At 43.4% G+C, this 21667-nt stretch overlaps 1 protein-coding gene across 3 annotated transcripts in view; it reads right to left on the reverse strand.

The window, feature by feature from the left end:
• tp53i11a (tumor protein p53 inducible protein 11a) overlaps window positions 1-21667 on the reverse strand; it is a 40764-nt gene that overhangs the window by 15092 nt on the left and 4005 nt on the right. The window contains exons 2-3 of one of the 3 annotated variants that reach the window (XM_053634511.1): window positions 15984-16135; window positions 4696-4861 (exon numbers count right to left, since the gene is read on the reverse strand). In XM_053634511.1, coding sequence (XP_053490486.1) covers window positions 4696-4824 — 129 coding nt within the window. In that variant the 5' untranslated portion in view covers window positions 4825-4861; window positions 15984-16135. Of the gene's footprint in view, window positions 1-4695; window positions 4862-10920; window positions 11039-15983; window positions 16136-21667 lie in introns of those variants that run through there. The other 2 variants (XM_053634509.1, XM_053634510.1) reach the window with 2 other exon arrangements.

The following is a 21667-nucleotide window of genomic DNA, read 5'->3' on the forward strand; positions in this document are numbered from 1 at the left end:
TTCATTTTATTTGACCTCTCTCTTTGATGCAGAGCTACGACTGCTGCTCACACTGCATCCCAGGGCAAGAGAACACACACGGAGGAAAGCGCTATCTGCCCTCTTCCGCATACATGAGCTCACAGATGCGCATGACTGGCTAGTGTCGCTGTGATTGAGAGGGGAGACCACGTATGCCCCTCCCACCCAGACAGCAAGGACAATTTTGCGATCTTGGGCCCTGTGTACACGAGTGCGTTGTGGTTTTAAAGTGAAAACGATCCTCGTCCACGCTGGCGTTCCCGCCGTGTTTCAGAAACGATCTCCGTCCACGCTACACGACCGGATACGCACGTCACATGACCGTTCTCACACTGCACATGCGCATACGAGTGTAAACAGGAAGGTGGTTGCTAGTCCAAACCTCGAAATGAGATTTGTTGGCGATCGCTCTAATCGTAGCTCGCCTCTTGCGCGTGTAGCAGCTGCAGTGTCATAAAATACAGAACTGAACTGCACGATGGCGGCTAAGGATGACGACAAAGCCAGCAAAGCTCGCGGTTCAGTCTCCGTGTTGTGTATACGATCAAGAAAGCATCACGGTCATACGGTAGGGGCTTGACGAATCAGGGAATGATACGCGATGATCCAGAATGTGCGATGATACGCGATGATCAGGGGGAGAATGTGGGCGAGGCCACGCCTTCGTTTTCAAGTCTTTGTTTTGGTCTGTTTACACTGAAACACGAGCCCGGAGTTTCCGAAAGTCTCTGTTTTCAAGGGTCAAAAACGACGGAGTAGTGTAGACGACAGGCGTAACCGTAGCAACAGTTATGCGTTTTAAAAAATAAACGCACTAGTGTAAACAGGGTCTTGGCCCCTGACCAGGCCTTGGCTTGGCTGTGGCATCGTCGGGATTCGATCTCGCAGTCGGATGCAGTATTTTGCCTTATTATTTGTTTGAACTTATAACCGATATCGACTCTCGCCTTTGTGCAACGATAAAAAGAAAATGTTAAAACTACCTCCATGTTATTTGCTGCGTGGCTAATTCGGCGCCACCTCCTGGATATATTTTTACCTGCAATAACGAACATACACACAGTAACGTATGTTGTTTTGGGGTTTTTTTAAAGGGTGGTTTTGAGACCGAATATTCAGAGACTTCGAAGCTTGTGAAATTACATCCAGACTCATAGCTGTCTAGCAGCCTGAAAACATTTAGGATGAACCGTCACTGGAAAGCTCGACTGTGAAACTCAACATCTGACATCCTGATCGTTACGGCATACAACAGCGTAATTGGATTTAGGCTCGGCACTGCGCAGCGAGAGTTTATAACCAAGTCAAGTCACGATTACACACGCAGTGTAAGCACAGTCTCAGCAGATGACGAGAAAGTGCCGAGATTGACAGGAAGTACACAAAAAAAACTCGAAAAATGTGACACAAACCACATAAATTTCCTGCTGTGGTTGCAGCTCATTTCCTGTAGTACACAAGGAATAATTCACACACTTAGCGAGAGAGAGAGAGAGAGAGAGAGAGAGAGAGATGGATAGATAACTCTATTGCCTTCATATTATTATTAAAAGTAGCGAATGCTATCTGAAGCTGTATTTATACACGGACACGAGGTCCTCGTCCCTGTTCAATAGGAAGGAGATGAGCGAGAGGCGCTTTAATGGCTGCTCTCTTTGATTCGAGCCGCCCGGGGCCCCGAGGACAATCACGCACAATACAAAGATTGGAGAGCGGCTGCTTCTGAATACGCCCCGTGTTTCATGCTGACCTTCCTGCCACGCCAGTCACAGGGTCTCTCACCGGCCAGGGACTGAGAGACAGAGACGTACTGGCAGCAACTAATAAAATGTATTCATGTTTTTCTGTCATGACATTTAATTAAATTAGAAAACAACAACAATTTGTTTTGGAGATACACACCGTATAATACAGTACCTTAGACTCTATTAGCGCTCTTCCAGCAGTCGGAATTACCCATAATCCTCCATGTTGTTGCCCTTTTCACCTCCGAGCTAGCCATGCTGTACTCGGATCCGAGACCTAATGTGTGGGCGGAGCTAAAATGAGGGCAGGCCATCGATTAGTTCCAGGTTTACACGGAAAAGAAAACGGTTCTCTTTCTTTCGGCGTGCAGCGTCATCAGATTTGATCGCCTTGATCCAATTCAGATCCACCACCTGCTAGTTACGGCCAAGCTCAAACGGCTGCCTAGTCACTTTCTTCGCTCCCTGAATAGGGCACGTCATAATGAGCGCCCTTCTGATTACAGCCGAGATTTGGAGGGGAAAAACGCCAGACGGTGTGTGTGTGCGTTTTTTATCATCGTTCGACAAGGACCGCACGCAAACGCCTCGGTATTTTCACTAAGGAGTAAAGTATTGGCACCCTTGGCTGGGTTAGGAGTTAAAACTTTTAACACCATGTCAGCACAAAGGGCTATATTCATTCATTCACTCATGGAGGGAGGGAGAAAGAAGTGAAGAAAAGGAGTGAAAGAAAGAAAGGAAGGACAGAAACAAACAAACAAACAAACGAACGAAGGAAGGAAAGAAAGGAAGGACAGAAACAAACAAACAAATGAACGAAGGAAGGAAAGAAAGGAGGGAGGGAGGGAGGGATAAAAACGTAAAGAAAAGAAGGAAAGAAAGAAGCAAACAAACAAACAAACAAAAGAAGGAAGGAAGATAGAAAGAAAAAGAAAGAAGGAAGGAAGAACGAAAGAAAGAAGCAAATAAAGAAATGAAGGAAGGAAAGAAAGAAGGAGAAAGAAAGAAGCAAACAAAAATGAAAGAAGGAAATAAATTAAGCAGGAAAGAAAGACAGAAGAAAGGAAGAAAGAAGGAAAGAAAGAAGCAAACAAAAATGAAGAAAGGAAGGACAGAAACAAACAAACAAACAAACAAATGAAGGAAGGAAAGAAAGGAGGGAGGGAGGGATAAAAACGTAAAGAAAAGAAGGAAAGAAAGAAAGAAGCAAACAAACAAAAACAAAAGAAGGAAGGAAGATAGAAAGCCAAAAAGAAAGAGAGATAGAAAGAAAAAGAAAGAAAGAAGGAGAAAGAAGGAAGGAGGAAGGAAGGAAGGAAGAAAGAAGGAGAAAGAAGGAAAGAAAGAAGCAAACAAAAATGAAAGAAGGAAATAAATTAAGCAGGGAAGAAAGACAGAAGAAAGCAAGAAAGACAGAAGGAAAGAAAGAAGCAAACAAAAATGAAGAAAGGAAAGAAGGAAAGACAGGAAGAAAAAGACAGGAAGGAAGAAAGAAAGAATAAACAAATGATTAAATAAACACAAAGAAACAACATTTTAAAGAGTAAAAATATCAAATGTTCCATAGTGAGTAAGTTAAGAATCGATACGAGTGATTATAAATTCATTTGGGATAAAAATGTCTACAATTCTGGTGTGTAATACCGGCTTAAAGGACCTCAGCGCTGTCTGATGCAGAACCCTTTACTAAAACGTGCTTTAAAACCAGAGGAACCCGACGTGACCGACATAAGGGTGCCATTTCACACATTAAAATATATATATTTATATATCATTTATTAAACATACGTGCGTAGGCGGCCATTTTGTTTCAAAATGGTTTATTTGAATTCAGTCAGCTGAAGCAGTGCTCCGTGCGGCGCACTTTACAGCAATAAAACATTAGACATTTAAAAGCATGTGAAAATATTAGCATACCGTCAACGAAACAGATGTTTACAGCCATTTTAGTGACACATCGGGCTACACGGGGGTCTCTCACTCACTCAAAAGAAACATCTTTCAACAGACGACGGGGACCGTACGCATTCGGGACGGGAGAATTCTGCCTCGGAACAGCAGACTGGTCCTGACCGCGTCCACGGAAGCACGTTAAGCTTGGTGTTTGACAACGAACTGAAGTGGACATGTTTTAAAAGCATCTGAAGGGCTGTTTCGCAGGTTTCTGACTCGGATTGGGCAACCCATACCGTCAGCGCTGTACTTAACCGGGAAGACCGACACCGGATTCGAAAGACTTCCAGTTCCTGCTAATCCAAGCCAGCGCTTGTTTTTCTCGAGGTGGTACACTAGAGAATGCCAACACGTTCGCTCGTGGTAAAACATAACAAATAAATAAATAAATAAATACATTTTTTTTAAAAAAACAGGATACTTAATTTTTTTATATTTTTAACCCTTCTAATTCCTAGGGATTTGAGACGAAATGCCTCTCAGAAGATGGTGAGTGTGACTGAATACATGTAAAAGGTTTATTACACCTCATGTAATACAAGTGCTACTCTGTGATGAGTAGATGCATCTCTCGATGCCCAGACGTACTGATCCATAGCCTCGTATTGAACGAAACGATACGATAAGTATGTGCACCCCCCCCCCCGACCATCACACCCATATGTCCTTGTTGAACATCAACCGTTCCAGATTTATTCGCCCTTTCCTCTTATGAGGAGTGCTGAAGATAGGACCCGATTACTGCTCTCTCTCGGTGTATATATAAATATTCTGCTGTATTTCGTAAACACTTCCTGCTACTCTGGAATATTTTATCGCGTCTTTAAAGTCTGGCTGAACGCTGCGAGCTCGACCTGAACTGCGTCTGTGATGAAAAGACCTCGCTTCCGGCGGAGGAGCTACGAACCGTGCGGTTTACGTCCGCTCGTTTGGTGCGGGATAAACAAACATGCACCCGGCTTCTTCTTCTTACCTTTGATCTGTGAACTTCTCCGTCATCATCTTCTCCTCCGACACCCAGGATTTTCCGAGTCTTGAGGCGGCTCACTAAATCGGTCTGACTGTGCTTCTTCATGAGCGGAGGGTGATGTTTGGAGGCCATGGTGGAGAGGAAGAGGTAGACGCTTCGCTCAGCTTTACTGCCATGAGAAAGAGAGAAAGAAAGAAAGAAAGAAAGAAAGGACCATCAGTTCTACTCTTTCGAACTTCCAGTTCGTTCGGCTGAATTCTGCATTCTGATTGGTCAGGTGTCGATAAACCTTCTCTAACTGCAACAACACAGGTTTATATCAACACGCTTATTCTAACGCGTTATCGTTTCCATAGTAACGGCTCATTCACAGCGACTTGTGCTGAATGTTACATTTATAGAATATTTATAGAAGGAGTCTCCAGTGTCAGAGACGAAGCTTTAATTAAGTTTTACGACATCGTCAGGACGGGGGGGGGGTGAGGGAACGACCGTTTATAGCTGCTATAATGTAACTGAGAACAGGAAATAAAAAAGGGGGGGAGGGGAGGAAAAAGAAGCACGACGTGTTGTTCTTTAATAACAGGAATATAAATTATAATCGTCTGCAAACTGCTGTGGTATGAGAAGATAAAACGCCGCTTCGTCACACCGCCCTGTTGTCGTTTAGCGTTTTATTCCTTATACAATAAACAAGGAGCTGAAACAACGTCATCTGACTTTGTTTAATTTCCCCATGAAAGCCAAACGTAATTCACTGGAAGGAGAAAAATCACAGAGGAAACGAAAAACTAATAAAATCTCTTGACGCAGCTCGTACCAAAAGTAAATCATTTATCGAACGCGTGTAGAGCGAATTACCGGACCACGTCGCTCCCACTCGTCCTCAACTCGCCCTCGTTATTCTGCATCGTTATATTCTATAAATATTTGCAGACACCGTGTACTCACTGCTCATCGCTCGTTTAGAGTGAATCACCGGCAGAGTGTTAACGAGCAGCGCTCAGCTCGGGGATGTCGCGATCCCACGTGGCGTTCGGCTCTCTTACGTCCCGGGTGTAACGGAGAGAGAAGGCAGGAGAGAGACTGTTTATCTTTCTGATGCACATCAACGCACTCAGACTGACAGATCAGACCAAGCTGAAAAGTTCACGGTGGCTGGAAATGTCATAATAAAAATAAAAAATAATCATTTTAATCCAGGCTGGACCTTTAATCACACGTCCGAGTTTGCGGATGCAGAAGCACTGAATGTTGTAGCGTTTCAAAACTTCCTGTCAGATAGCGAACGACGGTCGGCTCGCGAGCACGGCAAGGGGAAAATCGTTCACGCAAACATCCGGACTTGAGCGTCGCACTCATTTCCTATCCAAGTGCTCATGAGGAAAGAAATGGCGGCGTGCGATTGGCCGGGACTCACACTCACGAAAACAAACCAAATTTAAAAAAAACTAGCAGTGTGTGTGTGTGTGTGTGTGTGTGTGTGTGTGTGTGTGTGTAGGAGCTGTTTTTGCTACTACACAGCTGTTCCTCCTTCATATAAATGAACTAACTAGCTGTAAATACAGTGTATATACTACAAAATGGCACTTTCATAGCAATCACACAGCTACCTAGCTTGTTTACAGGTGCTGTGTTCGTGTGCAACTGCGCCACACGATCGACTTAATCCAACGAGCTAGCTGCGATCTGCTGCTGAGATTAGCGTTAACAGACGGTTCAGATTCATGGTCACTAATGCATTTCAGTACCACGGGCTTCGCCGCATAGTTAGAACCCGATCAGACCAGCAGCTGCTCCGTTCACACAACTGCAGTGATGTGTGAGGTTAAAATGGAAGTAAGCTGGATACTCTGCCCCTTTCACGAAGATCCGAGGACACGATGCAGACGAGATGATGCACGGAGACGGCTCAAGGGCAGATTTCTTTTGCGATACACCAAAACTTACGCGACAATTTGTTCCGTTTTTTTTTAAAGGATGACATCATCACGCACACTTTATCATCAGTAAAAGGCCAACTGGATGGAAATGGGCGGGAGACGGCAACTATCGCAAACTTTTCTCTTTTTTAACGCACTTTTCACTTTGTCGATAACAGAAACGCGCAAAAAGTGGATGGAAACCGAAACGGATCAGATTTACCGAAACACGATCCATCAACTGGAGGACCGCGATCCGGACGCGGAGACCGCGAGGCATTTCATCCGACCCAACCAGAGAAAAAAAAAAAAAACACCGCAGCCGATAATCCTCTGAAACAAAATGGCCGTCGCTCCACGAACCGAGTTTTCTAAACATGAACCAGATGGGCAGATTCTCCGTTTCAGCTTCTCTAGTCTTTAAACAGACGATTTACATGAAGGCAGGATCAGATCAGAGACGAGCTACGGATCAAAAAACAACAAAATCACGAAACGTTATCCAAATTATACTCTTCATTATCGACCTCCAACAGCTATAAACCTCCTCGAGTGCACATTTGGATTAAATAAGTTTATTCCATACCTAAATAAATAAATAAATAAAATCCTGTAAATAATGACAACTTGGATGTAATAAGTTCTGGAATAAACAGATGATAAACACACGTCCAGCGGGACAGTGATTCACAGATTATCATCACGTTTGTGAAATAAATCCGCTCGAAGGGTTTGTGGGAGTCACAGACGGCCCTGGTTTACATGACCGTTTTTTTTATATATATATTTTGGGAAACTGAGTTTGTTAGAAAATATTGCAGCCAGGTGCAAAACAAAACAAAACAAAACAAAACAAAACAAAACAAAACAACACTACACACGTGGGAACGGACCAGACTGATAAAACCGTCTTAACGGTCATAGACGGCGTTATTCAGAGTCCATGAAGCACCACGAAAAAACAAAAGACTTTTAAATTGTCTTATTTATAGCCGTAAATTAAATCACCGACGGCTACGTTAATGTTGGATGTTTCTCCAGACCTTCCTAAGAGAGAAATGTTGCTCTGAAAGAATGCCGTGATCTGCAAATCTCCCGTGCAGGAGGACGATCATTAAAATGAATTATTCTCCAGAAGAAGAAAAGTTTCAGAGCTCGAGATGACCAACTATGATAACAGATCTGCCACCCAACGTGCAGACGTCCAGTTATCCAGCTACTAATGCTTCATTTCCATAGAGAAGCCTTTCTATAGACACACACACACACACACACACACACACACACACACACGCACACACACGCACACACACGCTCATGCAAATAGCACCGAGTCTTCACATGCAAAACAGCTGAAATATGAGAATAAAAAAACGGATGGCGGCAGAATGAAAGAGAGGCCATTGTGATGCGCGGCGTTTATGACAGGAAGATCTGTTGGTTGAAATGTATCAGGGCATCGACGCGCTCGCTCTCAGACGGCTCTCGGAGTACGAGACGGATGTGTCGGGGCATTCACTAGAAACACAACGGCTCAATGTTCACGCACGATGGGCTCGTAGAAGCTGATGGAATATAATAATGTATTAAAAAAAAAAGAAAAAAGAAAAAAAGGTTTCAACCAAACAAAGGCAGAACTAAATCAAAACCTTTCAAAAGGTCCCGTTCATAGACCGGGAATTTTAGGAAAAGCAGCGACATGACATAAAAACAAACTAAAATGGTTTTGTTCTACATTTCTCAAATTGTTTCAACTACGCAACAGCTGAGGAGATATTCCCTGTCAAATAATCTCTCACCACACACACACACACACACACACACACACACACACACACACACACACACACACACACACAGAGACCACTTTGTTAGGAACACCTGTACACCTGCTCATAATTCATGCAATTATCCAATCAGCCAATCACGTGGCAGCAGCAGCACAACATTTGCACAGCACAAAAATGGGGCAGGTACAGGTTACAGTTAACGTTCACCTGTGTGATATTGATCATCTCGTCCTGATCAACTTGCTCCGTTTTAAAATACTACGATAAACGATTTAATCCTCCACCGTTTCACTTTTAATGAGAGCAGGTGAGGCGTGATATTATTATTATTATTATTATTATTATTATTATTATTAGCTATTATTAACCCAAACATCCAGACATATTCATAGATTTTATTTTACGTTAATAAACTCAAAATATTCACTATTCACCCAAGACAGAAAGCGAGGACACCCTGACACCCGTCCTGAGCAGAAAAGCATCTCAGAACATGTTCAACCCTGCGGGGGAGGAGCTACAACAGCAGAAGACCGCATCAGGTTCCACTTCTGTCAGCCAAGAACAGAACCTGAGGAACAGGATCACCAAATCATCATTTCCAATCTTTCCAGAAATGTAAAAAAGAAAAGAAAATGAAATAATAATAATAATAATAATAATAATAATAATAATACCACAGCACGAATATTGTGGTAAGTTGTATCAGGATACAGTTTTCTGAGATATCGCATTATGTTTTTAGAACATTTTTAATAACAATGCAAACGTTGATGTTAAAACTTTCTATTGAATCTTTCAAATTGTACATTTATTTATTTATTTATTTATTATTTCTCCTGCTTTTCAGTGCTACTTTTTTGTTCAGGTATTAGTAATTAACGCATTCTAGTTTTTATTTATTGAATACTGAATTTATTTTATTATATATATATATATATATAAATGGAGCACTACTGGATTTTTTTATTATTAATTTTTAAATGTATTTATTAAAAGAACTACTGGGGACTTGCTGGGGGGTTTTTTTTTTCTATCCCCTCCCCCACTTTGTAAAATTTTGTATTGAATCTTCACTTTTTACTTTTTTTTTTTTTAATTCTCCTTCTTTTCAGTACTACTTTTTTTTTTTTTTTTTACATCATGCAGCCCTCATTTTCTACCTTTGTTTTTTTTCCCTTCTTCTTCATTTGCTTCATCAAAAATGTGTCACCCTGCCGAATTAATCTGCAGATTAAACCAACTAAAAAAAGTGCTGCTTGCGCCGTGAGCCAGTCTTGTTCACCGATTCAGAAATTCGCCTTCATTTCAGAGGAATTATTAATGCCACCACCGTGTCGCAGCGATACTGTACCAGATGATGATACGATGAACGTTTCTTTGGCGAACACAGACGCCGTGCGGTCTCCGGCCAAAGCGAGAAGTCCACCTGGTCGTGAACACCGGCACCTGTTGATTTCACACCTGTCGCTCATTCTGATTGAGGTCCGAAGCCGCTCGAGTGACCGCCGTCCCGCTTCCCCCTCGCGAACGCTCTCTCCAACACACACGCACACCACAGCATCACTTCCAGTCTCGTTATATATTATTAATATTAATATCATCATCCTCCTAACATGACAGCTCATCCAGTTATTCCCTCATCTCTCATTATGCAGATGGCAAATGTTACGATGTAGTTGCTTGGCAACACTGAACGGCGTGAACTTTGTGCTTTTCACGAGATCATAAACACACATTTGCGGCTGATGTTTCCCTGATAATCAACCTCTAATTATCACCTGTCGTTCGCTTCTTTCCGTCACTCTTCACTGAAGTGCTGAGCTTTCCGTTTCTGCTTGACGTTCACACACCGACGCGTTTGGAGTGGGTGTAAAAATCCACACCATCACGGCACCGTGATGAACTGATCCAACGAGGAGCAGAGACGGCACGATAGCGATGATGAGGCCTCGCGCGTCATTCGAATCATTCGAGCGTTCATTTTGGAAGCGTACCCATTTACTTCCGAGAGAGAACGTCTACAGCATCAGGGATAGACACGGGTTTAAACCGGCGCACGAGTGCAGAATAACGCGCTGCGTGCTGTGCTCTTATAGGAAAAGAATCAACGACGGGGTGGAGCGATGAAGCGGTGAAGTAGTTACTTCTACCACCACCAAGCTGATCATTTTCCTCTTCAGCAGTTAAACGATTCCCTTTATTGATTATTTTTTATTATTCACTAAATAACACGTAGTACTTTTTATCCGTTTCTAGCTACATTTCATCATCACATAAAACGCTGTGGAACAAGTCAGCTCCTGTTCTCGCTTACGTTACGGCAGCGATAAACATTCAATCTCGTTCTATTTGGCGATCTATTACAGTCGTAATAAAACAAACAAACAAACAAACAAACAAACAAACAAACAAAAACGCAGCTGGTCAGATTTTGTTACCGGGGGAAGAAAAAAAAAAAAGGCGTAAAGTCCTCTGTCCCGAAAACGTGGGAAAACTGAACGCTACAGCTTTACCTCTGACTGCTACAAAGCGCCGACACTGGAGACTCCTTCCATAAATACATCCGTTTATGTGAAGATCCGTGATTAGTGGGGCGTCCGTCGTACAAGTACAAGCTGTTACTATAGAAACGGTAACGTATGAGAACGACTCGACGGCTTTCGGCCAATCAGAATTGAGAATTCGACAGCTGTAGTGTAGCGTGACATAAACGTGGGGGTCAGTAAACAGCCCTACGAGCAAGTTAACAAGATATCCAGAGTCAAAATGTGGAAATATATGTATTATATATAAATATATATATAATGATAGAGAGAGAGAGAGAGATTGAATATTAACAGGATACACAGATCCTCGTCTGTACGAGACGTAAACAAGCGCTGGGTCAAACGGCGCAGGATTAATCAGTCAACACTGGCGTGACGCCGCTTCAGCTGTTTATCTAGAGAACTGTAAACTTTATAAAACGGAGCAGATTTCCTGAACAGCTGACAGAACCCAGGGACGCAAGTCTGAGAGTTTGTGCTAGCAGAATGGTTTATGTTCCAGTGGAAGTGCCTCAGCACGTCGTTATAAACAGGTTCTCACCACCACGTGTTCCTCGAACACAGGCTTCACACCTACTGCACGTCAAAGAGCGCATTAAAATAGCCAACATCCAGCGAACACATCCTGCCCACTTCTGACAGGGCCGTCCATCTCCTGGGTTCGGCTTGCGTGTGTGTTTTTTTTTTTTATCTCGTCGCTCGGGTTACCGCTTAAAACCCGTTTATCTTAAACAAACCGTCGTTAAAATCCTCCTGTTTAAGGAGGACACGTCCGTCGAGTGAAGGTGATATCGGAGATGTGATTAGCAACCTGATTTGTCCAGCATCAAGGGGTTTTTTTTTTGCCCCCTCACTTGCATTCCCTTCACCATGGCAACAAAGTCTCCGGCTAGGGGAAGGAAAAAGAAAAAAAAAGGTCATGGCAGATGTGGATGGAATCTGTGCGTGCATGTTACACGATGGGATAGGTTAAACAATGCGGCGTGAATCAGGAAATCGGAGTTTGGTTCGAGTCCCAGAGGAGACATAGCAACCATCTGTAAAATATCCAGCATGAAAACATGTCAAAGTTTACAGCCCCCCCCATTAATATTGGCACCCTTGTTAAATATGAGCGAAGAAAGCTGTGAAAAACTGTCTTTATTGTTTAACCTTTCGATCTCTTGTTAAAAAGATTCACAAAAATACTCTGCTCTCATGGATATCAAACAATTGCAAACACAACACAGGTTTATCAAAAAAAAAACAACAAAAAAAAAATTTGTTAAATATAGGTGTGCAACAATTATTGGCAGCTCTATGAATTCATATGAGAAAAATATATTTGAAGTATTTTCCCATTCATATTTTACATTTTTTTAGTATGGGTATAAACATGACACACAGGCCGAATTCCCTCAGTCATTCATAACAGTGGGTAAGAGCGAGGAATATAGCTGTGATGTGCGGCAAAAGGTTGTTGAGCTTCACACAATGGGGCGTGTCTATAAGAAAATAGCACGAGCATTGAAAATGCCCATTTCACCATCAGGCAATAATGAAGAAGTTCCAGTCCACTGGAAATGTTATGAATCGACCTGGAATTGGACGTGTGTCTATATCGTCTCAACGCACTGTGAAGAGGACGGTTCGAGTGGATAAAACATCTCCAAGGATCACAGCTGGAGAACTGCAGAAGTTAGTTGTGTCTTGGGGTCAGAAAGTCTCCAAAACTACAATCTGAAGTCACCTACATCACCACAAGCTGTTTGGAAGGGTTTGAAGAAAAAAGCCTCTACTCTCATCCAAAAACAAACTTGAGCGTCTTCAGTGTGCAGACACTACTGGAACTTCAAATGGGATCGGGTTCTATGGTCAGATGAAACCAAAATAGAGCTTTTCGGTAATGAACACCAGAGGTGGTTTTGGAGCACACAGAGAGGTAGCCATATGGAAAAGTACCTCATGCCCACGGTTAAATATGGAGGTGGATCTTTAATGTTTGGGGCTGTTTTTCTGCCAGAGGACCTGGACATTTTGTTAGGATACATGGCATCATGGACTCGATCAAATATCAACAGATATTAAATGAAACCCTGACTGCCTCTGCCAGAAAGATTCAAATGGGCCGTGGTTGGATCTTCCAGCAGGACAATGATCCAAAACATCATCAAAATCAACACAGAAATGGTTTACTGACCACAAAATCAAGGTCCTGCCCTGACCCTCCCAGTCCCCTGACCTGAACCCCATAGAAAACCTGTGGGGTGAACTGAAGAGGAGAGTCCACCAGCGTGGACCTCGAAATGTGAAGGATCTGGAGAGATTCTGTATGGAGGAACGCTCTCAGATCCCTCGCCATGTGTTCTCCAACCTCATCAGGCGTTATAGGAGAAGACTCAGAGCTGTTATCGTGGCAAAGGGAGCTAGCACAAAGTACTGACTAAAAGGATGACAATAATTGTTGCACAGCTATATTTAACAATGATTTTATTTTGGATAAACCTGTGTTGTGTTTGCAACTGTTCGATATCTATGAGAGCAGAGTATTTCTGTGAATGTTTTAAACAAAAGATTAAACAATAAAGACAATTTTTCACAGCTTTCTTTGCTCATATTTAACAAGGGTGCCAATATTAACGGAGGGGCTGTAGATGTATACACTCTCAATGCATTTTTATTAAAGCCACACCTGAAGTTCAGTGAGTCTACAGAAGGAAAAACTGGAGAAAGAACGTGCGAGTGAATTTATTTATTTATTTATTTATTTATTTATTTATTTATTTAAAGTGACCCTGGACGAATGTTTACAATGTTTAATATTAGGCTGTGTACGGAATAACTAAACAAACACTGACTCATTACTCAGAGCACATTTATCACGTGACAAGCGCCAGCGAGTCCGTCTCGGCTGAACGACGGACGCTCAAGTGGTCGTTTCGCAGATTTCTTTTTGACGCTGGGAGGACACACCTGTGTGCTACAGGGTTACGATGCTGGGGATAAAAAAAAGGAGCTCTTCTAGGCGTTCTAGAGCCAGGCTTTCTAGAATAAAGTCGTGATGTTACAGGAGGAAAATCATAATACACTATACGGCCAAAAGTATGTGGACACGTGACCTTCACACCCATATGTGGTTCTTCCTCAAACTGCTCCCACAATGCTGGAAGAACCCAAGGGTATTAAAAGTCTTCGTATGCTGTAGCATTACAGTTCCCCTTCACTGGAACTAAGAGACCCGAACCTGTTCCAGCACGACACAAAGCGCACAAAGAGTGCGAGCTCCATGAAGACGTGGTGTGTGAAGGTTGGAAGAAGGTAGAAGAACTCGAGTGTCCTGCACAGACCCCTGACCTCAACCCCACTGAACACCTTTGGGATGAACTGGAACTGGAGTCTCCTTACATCAACATCAGCGCCTGACCTCAACCTCACTAACGCTCTTGTAGCTGAATGAACACACATCCCCACGGCCACGCCCCAAAATCTAGTGGAAAGCCTTCCCAGAAGAGAAGACTTTCTTTTTCCTCAAATTATTACGATATTATTATTATTATTATTATTATTATTATTATTATTATTAGCCCTACACAGCCCTAGTGCAGATAATAAGAAATCTCCTGATCTGTAAGCGAACAGAACTCCTCCAGGTCCTGAAGGTCTGCGCGTCATTTAAAACCTGAGCTTTAATCTCGGAGCTGCTCAGAGACATCTCAATGGAAATGGAGTGTGATGGAGTGTGATGGAGTGTGATGGAGGGCATGTCTGCTGTGACCATCATTTCCATATTCCAGCCTCGGCTGTGATTCATCGGCAGAATGGAACGCTGGTACATCGTCAGGGCTTGATGCAGCAGTGTGTAGGCACACATCACTCACACGGCTTTCACTCGGGCTATTAAAAACACATTTCACACTCCGCCGCCTCGCGGATAAGCGGGATATTATATATATATATATATTCAAAACCGGGGGGGAAAATGGAAGATAAAGTGCTTGAATGTACCCATGATTTTCAATCTGAAATAAAAATTCAAATCGTCCTGGATAAAAACTTCATCTTGATTAGGGATGAAACGATTACCGCGTTCACGATAAACCCCGATAAAAAAATGTGCCACATTTAATTATCATTAACACCGTGTGCGATTATCGTGATGAGTAAAACTCGCAGTAAACGCTATCCACACACACACACACACACACACACACACACACACACGAGTCTGACGCAGGCGCAGCGTTCAACATCGTTATTCGGGCGTGAAAACGGACGCTACAATTAAAAACCGAACGCGTCTGCTCAATTCAGCACGAGCCGAATGAGTCCGAATCACAGCACAGATCAGCAGGAGTCAGATTTCATTTATCACATGACAAGAGTGAGGCGAGCCGAGCCACGGGACGAGTGAGGAAGAGCGAGGCGAGCCGAGTGACAGGACGAGTGAGGAGAGCCGATGGAGGAAGAGCGAGGCGAGCAAGGAAGAGTGAGGCGAGCCGAGTGACAGGATGAGTGAGGAAGAGTGAGGCGAGCCGAGCGAGGAAGAGTGAGGTGAGCCGAGCGAGGAAGAGCGAGGCGAGCGAGGAAGAGCGAGGCGAGCCGAGTGACAGGATGAGTGAGGAAGAGTGAGGCGAGCCGAGCGAGGAAGAGCGAGGCGAGCGAGGCGAGCGGGGAAGAGCGAGGCGAGCGAGGCGAGCGGGGAAGAGCGAGGCGAGCCGAGTGACAAGACGATGGCAGAAGATTTGGTTTAATGTAAGCGAGTTTGAAAGAAATCAATTCAGACCTATATGAAGCATTCCAACTGCCTCTTTAATTCCATATATGGTATATCCTGTGTTCTTTAAAAGGTGCGTCATGCAAGTTTTTTTTTTTTCGAATCCAAACACAAACAGTTTTCCAAACACGTTTTCATAGCAAGTTAATACACTTTACCCGAGGGCACGGCGTAAACCTGTTTATTTAATCACGTTCTACCTGCGTATCTTCCAGGGTTTCTTTTTCTTTTTTGAACATGTAAGGAATAAAATAAAAAAATAAAACAACTACTGCACCTTTAATTCCTGCCCGATTCGACCGCACCTCAAACAGGACAGGTTAGAACCAAATCCTTTTCCGAATCCAATTTCAAACAGCCGGTTCTTCGTAACGGATCATTAACCCCACGCAGACTCTTTCTCCAGAAATATCATGTAACATCATTCAGCTGTACGGGAAAACCAAACACAATGAAATTATTATTATTATTATTATTATTATTATTATTCTTCAGGCAAAGGGGCGTGTGTGTAATCAGTTTAATCCGCTTTTCAAGTCTGAGTATTTGTAATTGTCTCAACCTATTGCTCACTGGACTAGAGGGAATTATCACCACAAGATAAACAAACGGAGATAAAAACCCGGGCGTCTGCAGACTCGACTGAAACGCAGCATATGAACTCGTGATGAATCCGGTGGCCTTGGTCTGCCACTCGCTATATTACTCGTCTGAATTTAATGAGCTGAATCAGAGGAACGGTGGGTCTGGCCTTTACTTGACTCACACAGGGTGCCTTCAGTTCAATTCAACTCCACACACACACACACACACACACACACACACACACTTCTCCACACCTCCTTTCATGGAGGAGGGGTTACACTCTCACGGAGGAGGGGTTATACTCTCATGGAGGAGGGGTTATACTCTCTTGGAGGAGGGGTTTTACTCTCATGGAGGAGGGTTTTACTCTCATGGAGGAGGGGTTATACTCTCATGGAGGAGGGGTTATACTCTCATGGAGGAGGGGTTATACTCTCATGGAGGATGGTTTTACTCTCATGGAGGAGGGTTTTTACTCTCATGGAGGAGGGTTTTACTCTCATGGAGGAGGGTTTTTACTCTCATGGAGGAGGGTTTTTACTCTCATGGAGGAGGGTTTTACTCTCATGGAGGAGGGTTTTTACTCTCATGGAGGAGGGTTTTTACTCTCATGGAGGAGGGTTTTACTCTCATGGAGGAGGGTTTTACTCTCATGGAGGAGGGGTTATACTCTCATGGAGGAGGGGTTATACTCTCATGGAGGAGGGGTTATACTCTCATGGAGGAGGGGTTATACTCTCATGGAGGATGGTTTTACTCTCATGGAGGAGGGGTTTTACTCTCATGGAGGAGGGTTTTACTCTCATGGAGGAGGGTTTTACACTCTCATGGAGGAGGGTTTTACACTCTCATGGAGGAGGGTTATACTCTGTTGGAGGAGGGTTATACTCTGTTGGAGGAGGGTTATACTCTCATGGGGGAGGGGTTTTACTCTCATGGAGGAGGGTTTTACTCTCATGGAGGAGGGGTTTTACTCTCATGGAGGAGGGTTTTACTCTGTTGGAGGAGGGTTATACTCTCATGGAGGAGGGTTTTACACTCTCATGGAGGAGGGTTTTACACTCTCATGGAGGAGGGTTATACTCTGTTGGAGGAGGGTTATACTCTGTTGGAGGAGGGTTATACTCTCATGGGGGAGGGGTTTTACTCTCATGGAGGAGGGTTTTACTCTCATGGAGGAGGGGTTTTACTCTCATGGAGGAGGGTTATACTCTGTTGGAGGAGGGTTATACTCTGTTGGAGGAGGGTTATACTCTCATGGGGGAGGGGTTTTACTCTCATGGAGGAGGGTTTTACTCTCATGGAGGAGGGGTTTTACTCTCATGGAGGAGGGTTTTACTCTGTTGGAGGTGAGAGAGGGCGGTGTAATTCACGTGCAGATGGAGGCGGACGGTGGGAAACGAAGCACGAAGCAGGATGTTCAGAATAAAATTCAGTTCGGTTTAATTTGATTTATATAGCACTTTTAACAGTGCACACTGTCCAAGTGGAAATCCGGATATAAATTTGAAATTTAGTCCTAATGAGAAAGTCAGAGGCAAGAAAGAAAAAACCTCCCCGAGACGGCACGAGGAAGAAACCTTGAGAGGAACCAGACTCACAAGGGAACTCCTCAACAAGGAAGTACGTCCACGGTCACGTCGAGTCCACGTCGGTGCGCTAGACGATACGGTTCCAGTAACATTCCTTTAAAAGTCTTAAACCACAAATAACATCAGTCGGGTCCAATAGGTTTGTAGATTTACACTGTGACACAAATCCGTGTTCAGCAAATCAAGTGCTCCACTACACAACTCATTTTACAGCAGCTGCTGCTCTGCAGTTGTTTCATTCACTGCTTTAAAAAACAGAATATGCAAATATCTTTACTGACAGCTGAGCCGATATCGAGCTCAAGCGATTACTGCGTGTATTATTTCACTCGATTACACCCGCCACACATGATCACCACCACATGGCCTCCACAGCATTAACGATATCTTCTCTTCCACCAATATCCCTTCCTTAACTCTCATTAACAGATATTTGAATATTATAATTAGGTGGGCGGGACAAAGATTTCCAGATTGCACAAGAACCCTGTCAAGAACTCTACTGATTTTATTTCTCTCTATTTTTTATTTTACACATTTATAAGAGATCCAGGAACTGAATCCGTCCCTACACGATGACGGTAACAGCGACGGCCGGTTTCTGCTCCACTGGACCGGTTCATTTATCGAGCTGTCTTTTCTCGACAGTCGGTGTCCGAGAAGGATCCATAGGGCTAATTAGGCTCGAGTCTGAGAACTCCTCTTGCACATCTATCTGTCTGACCGAGGAAGGGCAGAGAATCCACTTTCCCTGACCACATGTCAGTGGAAATCAGTTTAATTTAGATGTAAATGCCAAGGCCATCCTGCACTTTGCTTTTAACCCATTTAAACGGACCCGTCGCGAACGAGCAACAAAAAAACGAACGGGATCCTTTTAGCCGCTCGGAGAACGTACAGTTCATTCGCTTTTCTTAGAAACGCTACATTAGAACTTTTGATGAAGTGGACATTGTGTAATTGCTGCGTCTCTTTTCAATTAAAATGAAATTTGTGAGGATTTAATGCACTCCGTTGCTGGTTAATACAGACGCATCCTCGGCGAGCAGAGAGTATCGACCCGAATACTCAACTCCTTCCTTCTAATGTATTCGAGAAGAAAGCGAGCAGACTTTCCCGGCTGAGTCACACAGATTTAAAAATGCAATCTTTAGATCATCTGGGGGAAAGAAAAAGAAAAAGAAAAAGAAAAAAGGGAAACATGGGAATTCGAAGCGCCGATATTTCGACGTTGTGTCCGCTAAATAAATCGCTCAGATTGCGTTAGATTTGTCCCACAGCTCTGCGGAATTCTCCGTTCCGATTGGTCGGAAGGCGTGGAAAAAGCGCGGATGTTTAATTGACATTCAAGGAATGAGTCTCCAGTGTGAGCGCTTCGTAACGGTCAATGCGAAAGCCGTCACTTTTCCGGCGTCTTCAGGACTTTCTCGGTAACGTAAAAGATGCGTATGGACTTTATAGCTGCTATGAACACAAGCGCAAACACGGACTTGTTTCTCAGACGTTCCACGATAATAAACATAGCTATAAACGGATAAAAAGTACAATGCTGTCATTTAAGAAAAAAAAAAATGTACTAAACTGCTGTGGTGGAAGTGGAATAAAGCACTTCAGGATGTGCCTCGAGGGCAATGACAGTAACTCTGTTTCATCACACCACCTCTTTGTGGATCATGGTCCTAGAACAGCACACCCCCAAGTGTTTAATTCCTTGCATGACATGGATTCATGTTGCGATATGGTTCATGAGGAGTATAGCTAAAGAAAGAGAAAGAAAGGGAGAGAGAAAGAAAGAAAGAAAGAAAGAAACCCAGCCATCGTGCAAATTCCTAACTGTTCTCTGTTCTACAGAGGAAACCATTGGCTTCACACGACACGACAAAAAACGCCGACTTCAATAAACAAACGGACAACAAGCGGTAAAAGGTAAACGTCTCAAAGGATTGTTGCCTCGGGCTGATTTTTATGCAAGTGCTTACATAACCTGGCTTCGAAATAAATAAATAAACAAACCCAGGCTCTGAAATCTCCCGTCTCGCACAGGTATCCTCTGGTGCTCCAAACATCCGGAGGAGTCAGGACTCATTAACCTGCAGGCTGTTAATGTTCCCCTTCATGCAGCACGACACGCTCGCTCCTCGGAGTTTCCGACAAAAATAAATTAATTAATCAACACAACACCAGAGCCAGAGGCAGCTTTAAACACGCCTGGCTGTGTGTGTGTGTGTGTGTGTGTGTGTGTGTGTGTGTGTGTGTGTAAAATGTTTTAGTCATTTTAGGACATAAAACACATCACAATACACATAAGATTACTTCTTTTTTTTTTATCCGGTTAGCTGCCATATTTATATATTTTAACTAGAGTGCCAACAACTAATAGATAGATAAAATAGATAATAATCAATTATGAAAATCGTCGTCAACGGTCCGTGTGCACCATGGGGTGCGTTTACTCGCTACGTTACTCCTGTTCCGAAAACACGCCTCGGAGTGTAAGTACTAAAGCTGTGTCCCAAATGACGTTCCGTACTTACACTATGCACTGTGTACTCGACCGGCTAGTGTGTGGATTTTAGAAAGGTAATATCATCTATCCGGAAGTGCAAGCCGTTTCCTAATCGACGGCGCGTGACGTCATACGCACGTAATGCTTTAGCAGATACCCAGAGTCACAGACAATGATTTCTTCAGTTTACTGTTTATATACTTAGTTTATTTTATATACAAAATATGCATTATTTTTTAGGGATAAAAAAAGAAAAAAAGCATGGAATTAAACTACAGTCCTAAATGAATAATATATATTCTGGTGTGTGTGTATTGGGTTCTTTTCATATAATTGGGCAAACAGATGTGTAAAGTTTCAGTCTGAAGTTTATATTTGTAATACTCAGTAACTGCGCTACTGTCAGAGCTGCTAATCAGCTATTTTCAACCAATCAGAATCCAGAAATCAGAATTCAACAGCGTTTTGGGATATGAATTGTGAAGGAAATTCACGGCCGACGGAAAAGTTAAAACGCGCGATCGTCAAGTGAACTACTTTCTAACCCAGGAGATTTTTTTTTTCCTCCTCCTGCCCCCTCTGTTCCAGTTCATCCCAGGTTACCGCACCGTCCGGTGGACGCGATCTCCAAGGATGGGCTTTTTAAACCACTCGATCTGTTGTGCATCACTGTGTAAGACTCCACAGTGATGCACGCTGTGATGCGCACTCCGAAAGCAGAACTGACCATATGAAGAGGCAGGACGTGACAGGGCTTGTTTACCTGCAGGCAATGTCTTCTCATCAGAGCGTCACGTTCTTTAAGGAGAGAAAATGTGAGAAAAAATAAACTAGATTTGACTTCCTGTGATTTTCACAGCTAGCCTACACGTCAAGGGAGCGATTCATTGGCTCTGATGAACCCTCACGCTAACATTCGTCACCGTCGACATTTCAGGGGAATGACTCAAACGGCATACGAGGCAAACTGTCAATGCTCGGGGTGTAACAGATACTGAAGTTATGAGACAAAACACACACACACACACACACACACACACACACACACACACACACACAGGACATTCATTCATTCATTTTGAACTTGTTGTTTTGTTGCTTTGCTCCAGAACCTGGCCAACTCGGAGCGGAGGCTTTCCGTGTCGAGCTCTCCGGCTGTCTGACCGACACGAAGCCGTGTGATTTACTTCCCGCGGCTGTTCTGCACCGACGGCGGATGGATTTCGACTCAAATCAAGCTAAGGTCACTTTAAATATAACTACATAATTACTGCCATG

Source organism: Ictalurus furcatus, chromosome 10 (assembly GCF_023375685.1).
Source record: "Ictalurus furcatus strain D&B chromosome 10, Billie_1.0, whole genome shotgun sequence".
Classification (NCBI taxonomy): domain Eukaryota; kingdom Metazoa; phylum Chordata; class Actinopteri; order Siluriformes; family Ictaluridae; genus Ictalurus; species Ictalurus furcatus.